Raw genomic sequence first — 7,902 nt, forward strand, 5'->3', positions numbered from 1 at the left:
CATTCCCAGGAAGGGAAGCTAATATTCCTGCCCAGCCTCTCTAGTCCTGAGAAACAAATGGAGACAAAGGGCCTGAACTTACCATAAAAGCAAAATTGCTATTCAATATATGGGAAAATTATAATTTTAAAATCTCTTTCTGCAGAGTGAAAAAAAGCCCCGGTATTTTTTCATTCTGTTTGTAGTAAATATTTGCAGTTTATCAGAAGCCTCTATATGTACCATACCTAGCCAAGTGAAGTTCTGGGCGAACATTTTCCTATTTCATTTTTTAACTAAAGAGAAGAGAACTTTCATATGTGTGATCATGTGGCTTCTGTGTTGGAGGTGCCACCTGAGTCTCCGTGGGACTGGGAGAGGCTTGCAGAGTGACAGGTTGCCTGGATGGCACAGAGCGGAGCCAGGACGCTGCCACCGGACGACATGCCCCAGAAACAGGCTCAGTGTGGTCTGTGCTGAATAAGTCCTACATTCTCCCTTCAGTGAAACAGCTTTTCAGCCTTCCCTCCAGTGAGGAAGGTTTGATTTTTTTTTTCTTTCTTTTCAGCGTTGACTTGGCAGGAAACCAGATTTGCTGAAATCACATAGCAGCAATTTTCATTCATTTCTCTAAATATGTAGCACACTGGGCTCAGTCCAGTTTACCTTCTCTTGTGCTGTGTGTGGTCAAGATACCATAGAAGCCACTCTTAGGGGAACAGCCAGAACCTGTGTGCTGCACATTATTGTTGCATAGAAAGAACCAATCCGTCACTTTACAAAGAGGGGAAGGCCCAGAAAATATAGGTAAATAGGCATGTGACGGGTGAGGCTCTGGATTTGAACCAGTTTCCCTGATTGTATGCATCCCTGTATCTCGGTAGATTAAGGTAAAGAGCAGCTCAAGGGCAAAGATGGGGGTGAGGAGAGAGTTCATTGTATTTTAATATGAGATGAAAATCATATATAAATAAGAATCATATTTTTGAAACACAGATTCCATTAATTTCTTTAACACTTCTGTCTTCATGTTGCCTATTAGCCAGGCAGTAATTCTGAATTTCTTCATTATCACTTGGGCGGGGTGCCTTCCCAGAGTGGTTTTTCATAGCTGTCTGCGGTCTTGACAGTGTTTGTGTGTCCCCACAGCAAGACTTTTGGCAGGAAGGAGAGAATTTTAGCCTGGTTTCCTCCTGCAAGGTTCATTCTTCTGTGCTGCTTTTGTCCATTCTTGAGACTGCAGAGGTTGGCATTGCCGTGGCAACACCGTAGGAGCCAATTGCTGCTTTATGGACGTCAATTTCTCTCCTGGGAGCAGCCTTGGCTTTGGCCAGAACTGGCACCAGTGCCTTCCCTGGGGCATAGAGCCAGTGTGGGCAATGGGATGGGAATGTCTGGGTCCAGCGCTGGCTTAGCATTTAGACTCAGTCACAGAGTCATCCCAGTGCAGTTGGGGGCAGGCAGTGGAGTGGTGAGAAGATGGAGCTGGAGTGGAGGGTTCAGCTGATGGGAGGAAGCAGGCTGCTTGTGCAGCTCCGTTTACAGAGTGATGAACCTGGGAGAGGATGTCACAGTGACAGGAAAGAGCTGGTGGTCACTGTCAGGTCTGGAGTGCTTCCGCACGGTGGGCTCGGGATTTGCAGGCCAGCTCCAGAGAAGTGGGAAGGTGGGTGTGGGGTAAATAGTTATGAAAGGATAAGAAGAGAGGGCAGCTCTGTGACTGCTAAAATCTTGGAGGTGGGGAACGAAAGGGTCAGCTAATAAAGTTTCTGACACACTGGAGAGAGACAGTGAGTATGGATTCTCTTCCTCCCCCCAGCACCCAGCACCAGTTCATGCTGTCCTGCGTCTGATCTCCCAGGTGCTCCTCTGGCAGGTGTGAGTCCTCATCACCATCCGCAGACTGTTACCGAGCTCAGGCACTCTGGTAGGCCAGGGTCTTCAGCAGCCAGTAGCAATCCTATGTAATCTGGGCGGGTGTGGCCCCCTGGGCCCAAGGGTTGGCAAGTGACAAGCAACCTTTTATGAAGGAAAAGGCACCCTTTTCTCTAGGCCAGTGTCCCAAGCTCACAGCTTGTTAAATTTGAATAAGGATTTCAATTTTCACTCAGCCCCTTCTCTGGACATCAGCCAAATGTGATGGCTCCATAAGTGATTCAACAATCTGGAATCTCTTAGGTCCTACTGAATGGAAGACTGAAAAACATGCCTCGGGTTTTGCCTTACTCTGGGCTTCCCAGAAGCAGATACTGAGACAGGGATTCAAGTGCAAGCTTCTTTGGGAGGTGGATCCAGGAAACACGGATGAAGGGTGAAGTGAGGCAGGAGAGCGAAGGAACCAAGGCGGGGCGGGACATCACACAGGTTACCGCCCCGAGCAATGGGAGTTCTTTCCCGGTGGGGCATTCTGGGAGCCAGAGTCACCCCTCCACTTCCACTCCTGGGTGAGGGAGCTAAAGCATTTACCCCAACTCATATCAGTCATTGGTTGAGGACTGCCGGGTCAGTGCTGGGAGATCCTGGCCACCTGTAGGCCATAGACTGGGCTCCAGCAGCCAGCAGCCAGGCAAAGAGATGCAGGTGTTGGAGGTGGGGCCGGCCTGTGAAGAAATGGTGATGATTGAAAGGGTGTTATGGTCAGGACCTAGGAAGCATCCATTTCGGGTTTGTAGTTGGTATTAACACAGACGTTCCCAGGAAGCTCCAAAGCTGTAATAGCAAAGCTGGTGAGTCCTGTGGCCTATACGGATGCAGCTCCTTGTATTTCTTGAACAAGCTTTATGGCTGGATATAGATAGTTTATTTATTTTTAAAGCATGTATAGGATGGCCTTGGAGCCAACTAAGTTTTGCTCGGACCCTCAGAAATAAAATGGCCTTGTGCTCAGTGGAGCCCAGCTTATGAGTCGCAGACCTGTGGGCCAGAAGATGCCCGAGGTGTGCTTTGGTACTGGGGCATTGTAAGGGCACCAGCATGCCAACCTTCTGAGTCGGTACATTCTAATACAAGTGCCTGGTATAAATTGGTTCAAATTTCTTACTGCAAAACAGTGCTGACCACATCTTGAGCATCTTCTGTAATACCAGGCACTGCCCAAGTCCTTCATTTGCATGAGCATGTCTAATCCTCACAGGAGGCCTGCATTGAGGATATTATTGGCTCAATTTTACAGATGGAGAAGCAGCCTCTAAGAGATGGGAATGATACCCAAGTGCCTTTGAATTCATTTCTGCCTTCCTTGGGCAATACTCAGTATTGGTTACTGCAGTGAGGGGCACAGAAATCCTATCGGAAATCCCTTTTAAGTCCCCCGCTCCCGGGCCACTGTTCTCTTTCATAAAGCACATGAATGTGTATAACTTCTACTTTCCATAAGATGATTCTCTCATTTTGGACCATTTTATAAATGTTGAGATAATAGCACAACAGTGTGTTAAAATGGTTGGAGACATCTCTGCATCCATAATGTGTATGTAAAAATACATTTTATGGTATATTAAATATCAATTTAAAAAACTTCTCCCAAGATGTAAGTCAGCATCACAAAGAAATACCACAGCATACCCCAATAGGATGGTTATAATAGAGAAGACAGACAGTAACAAGTGTTGGCAAGGATGTGGAGGAATTGGAACCCTCATATACTGCTGGTGTCAACCTAAATTGGTACAGCCACTTTGGAAAACAATTTGTCAGTTCCTCAAAAAGTTAAACATAGAATTACCTTATGACCCCCAAATTCCAGTTCTAGATATAGGCCCGGAGAAATGACAACATGCATCCACATAAAAAACTTTTATATGACTGCAGCATTCATAATAGCCCCAAAGTAGAAACAACCCAAATGTCCATCAGTTGATGAATGGATACATAATATGTGGTAAATACATACAATGGAATATTATTCAGTCATAAAAGGGAATGAAGTATTGATTCATGATACAATATGGATGAACTTTGACAAAAAAACCTATATATTATATAATTCAATTTATATGAATTGTCCAGAACAGGCAAATCTCTAAAGGCAAAAAGTAGATTAGTGGTTGCCCAGTGCTGGGGGAATTGGGAGGATGGGGAGTCACTGTTTGTGGCTACAGAGTTTCTGTTTGGGGTGATGAAAATGCCCTGGAATTGGTGGTGACATTTGCACAACCTTGTGAATATTCTGAAAACCACTGAATTGAATACTTTTATTAAAGGGGTGAAATTTCAATAAAGAAAACAAAACTTCTGGCAGGATATTTGTGTTGATAAAAAATGCGTATCAACATTAACCAGGGACTTCTGCTTTTCAGTTAATGTTTTGGAAACTTTCTGTCAGCTTATTACCAAAAAGCCTTTCATGGTCTCTGAGTTTATCTTATTTAATTTCTTCTTGTGCAAACAAACATAATGCTTTACTGATGGCGTAACCTTGGACATCCTTGGAGTTCTGCAAGTCAAGACAAATCCATACAACTGTTAGGAAGGAAATGCATCTGTCTTTCTCTTTCTCTTTTAAGTAAAATAAATTTGGAGGTTGAATAATTAGTTCCCCAAGTGAGACAAAGGTGCTATATGGATGTCGGCAGGTCTTTGGCCCTGGGGTGTCTTGTTCTGGAGGACAATTCTAGGTCTAATGCTACAGGGAGGCAGATTTAGAAACAACACAAGGACACAGCTTTCTAATAATGAGATCTTGTTGAGTTTTGAGCACATTCACCATCACCTGTCAGGCCATGGAGATAGGCGTTGTGCATTGAGAGGAGGTTGGATGGACTGACACTAAACTTCCTATTAACTCTAGAAGCTGGGGTTCTAATTGTTCAGCTGTACTACTCCAGTTCTCATAGCAATGACTTCATTCATTGAATGAATCAGTTATATATTTGGAAATACTCCTAATACTCTGCATAGTATAAAGATAATTCCACAGAATGAGTCTAAATCTTGCTGTGGAAATTTAAGGCTCTTTTTTTCTGTTTCTTTCTTAATAAAGATAGAAGTAAAGTCATTTAAATCATTGGCCACTTTTGGCCACAACCCTTGGTTGGTCTTAGAGATTGTTGTTAGGTTGCGTCTTGATGATCTCTTCCTGGTGATAACTACTTTCTGCTTCCTCAACACCCCCCTGGTGCCCATCTTCTGAACCTTTAAGTGTGTCTTCTGCTCTCCTCCATCTCCCAGAGTAACCTTCCATCCTGGCGGGGGAACAGTTGTTGGCTAACAGGTCAAATGTATTAATAGACAGGCCATATGGTTCACAGACAGTTTGCTCTCAACAGCCCTGGTAGGAATTCTGGTGGTTTGATTTTTTAAAAAAAATTTTAACTATAAAAATGTGAGAACCATCTGCTGTTAGTTTTTGTATGTGGGAAGTTCTTAGTTGCTCTGCTTCTAGCAGGTCACACTGCTCCGCGTGGAGGCCTCATGGCAAAGCTGGCTTACTGTGTTTTCTGTCGTGAAGTGTGTGTCCTATCCAGGTACCCTTCATAAACTGCAGCAGGTTTGCCTACATGTAATTAGGTCTTGGGATTTATGTAGCTTGTCTTAGCTGGTAAAATGCTTTAATTGTAGTGGTTCATTTGATTGGTTGGGAATAGGTCACATACTAATTGGAGCAAACCAAGTAGGGTAATGCGATAGAGAGTGATGCCAGGGTGGTGTGGGCTGCTTTAGTTAGGAGCATGGAAGCTGAAAAGGAAGAGAAAATTGGAGTTGAGATCTGAAGGGTGATAAAGAGCAGGCAAGTGAAGATCTGCAGTTTGAGGATGCTAAGGGAAAGGAAGAGTTAAGAGCAAGGTTTCTGAACCAAGGACTGCTCAAAGTACAGGAGGAAGTCCAGTGAGGTGGAGGAGCATGCAGGAGCTGAGGGTGAAGAGGGTCTAGTTCAGTGGTTCTCAACCTTCTGGCCCTTTAAATACAGTTCCTCATGTTGTGACCCAACCATAAAATTATTTTTGTTGCTACTTCATAACTGTAATGTTCCTACTGTTATGAATCGTAATGTAAATATCTGATATGCAGGATGGTCTTAGGTGACCCCTGTGAAAGGGTCGTTCGACCGCCAAAGGGGTCGCGACCCACAGGTTGAGAACCGCTGGTCTAATTAGTATAACAGGAGCCGCCTGAGCTTTTTAAGGGAGGAGATACTGTCATCTGACTTACAGGTTTAGCGAGGTCATTCTCACTACTCAGAGGAAATTGGATTGTCAGGAGCAATGATGGAGGCAGGAAGACCAGTGAGGAGGCTCTAGCTATTGTCCAGACGAGAAACAATGGTGGCTTGGACTAAGGGTGTGTGGTATAGATGGTGAAATGTGATAGAATTTGGGATATATTGTAGATGTGGGACCTGTGGAACATACTGAATTATTTTATTCTGAGTAACTGGGTGATGGGTGGTGCAGTTCTTATTCAGATGTGGAGGGCTTGCTGGTTCCTTTTTAAGTTTGATATGGCCAATGGACATCCAAGTGAGATATGTCCAGCAGGCGATTGAGTGCATGAATCTGGAGCTTAGATGGATATGAAGGCTGAAATGTTAAAGTTACGTGAAGGTCAACAATGTAGACAACAGGAGGCTGAGTGTGGGACACACCATTAGCCAGAAGTTGGAAGGAGATGCCAGCACAAGACTCTGAGAGAGTAGCCAGAGAGGTCGGAGAGAGCCCGTGCTGAATAGGCGGCTGGAATGGAGTGTTTCTTCATCAGTCAGTGTCAAGTATTAGCACCCAGCATTTGTATGCAAATGTCATTCCAAAGATTATTTCGTAGCTACAAACTTAGTGACACCCAGAGCTAGCAAGCCCTGCGCCTGCCCACAGAAACCCTCAGCCACAGTGGAGTCAGACATGGGTCTTGTCGGTCAGGATCTGTGAGACTTTTAGACTGTTACCAAAGAGTGATCAGATTTTTGCTGCTCTTGTTTAATGGCAGTTCTCTATACAGCTGGCATGGCTATACCACAAATCAGTTCTTTGAAAATAATCATTCATTAAATTCTAATCCCAAGACTTTAAGACTCATCTAAAATAAAAGCCAACTCGGTGCACACACGAAAGGATGCATAAAAATTTGTATATTTTTAACTACTTCATGTGCTAATCCTGGCAAGATAAATCTCATAATAAACTATTTTCTAAATTTTATCTTTTCTTGATCGCAGCTTCTGTTGGGAGTTAATTTCAGTTCAGGGAAGATTGTCATACTATCTATTTTTTACTTGGGAAATGACATCTAAGTGAGTAGAGATTTCTTGCCGTCTACCTCTCTTATAATGAAAGTATAATACACACCAATACACTTTAAGTCTAAGGACAATATTGAGGACTCCTATCTTTTTGTACCATATTCTGTAATGTAATAGATCATTTTTTCCTGCTGTATTCTGTGTGTTTTCTCTAAAGCCCAAAGCAGAGTCATGCTGTAAACAAGATGGTTTATTTGCTGATTGTAATCATGTCTGGAGAAGTAGTGAATTTGTTTTAAATTAAGCAAAGCTGCATTTCCTTTCCAGAAGGTTCCATGGATGACAAATACTTTGGTAAACTCTGTGAGTGTTTTATTCTCACCTTCTACTCCACTGACATTTAGTTGAATTTTACAAATAGATAAAGCTAATAAGAATGTAGTGGGCAGATAGTTGGCAATAGATTGTGGTGAGGAATAGTTTCTTGCTTATTCAACCAAGTACTAATTGAATGCAACTTCCTGGGAACAAAATATCAGAAAATGATCCCTTTTCATAATCTATATCCTATCTAATAAAAGAGAAACATAGTAATTGGCATATGACTGCTACCCTTCCCATTGGCTAATCAGAGAGATATGCAAATTAACTGCCAGCTGGCAGCCAGGCAGCTTGAAACTAACATGAGGCTTGCTTGCTTCAGTGACAGAGGAAACCAACGTTCCCCGCCTGCCTTGCAGGCCTCTGAG

At 43.4% G+C, this 7,902-nt stretch overlaps 1 protein-coding gene across 1 annotated transcript in view; it reads left to right on the plus strand.

The window, feature by feature from the left end:
- The first annotated feature begins 1,528 nt into the window (after positions 1-1,528).
- Positions 1,529-7,902, plus strand: part of KIF5C (kinesin family member 5C) — a 120,738-nt gene continuing 114,364 nt past the window's right edge. Inside the window, exon 1 of the mRNA XM_006753601.2 lies at positions 1,529-1,645. Within this exon, the coding sequence (XP_006753664.1) occupies positions 1,529-1,645 (117 nt within the window). The remainder of the gene's footprint in view (positions 1,646-7,902) is intronic.

The sequence above is a fragment of the Myotis davidii genome, unplaced genomic scaffold (genome assembly GCF_000327345.1).
Source record: "Myotis davidii unplaced genomic scaffold, ASM32734v1 scaffold110, whole genome shotgun sequence".
NCBI lineage: Eukaryota > Metazoa > Chordata > Mammalia > Chiroptera > Vespertilionidae > Myotis > Myotis davidii.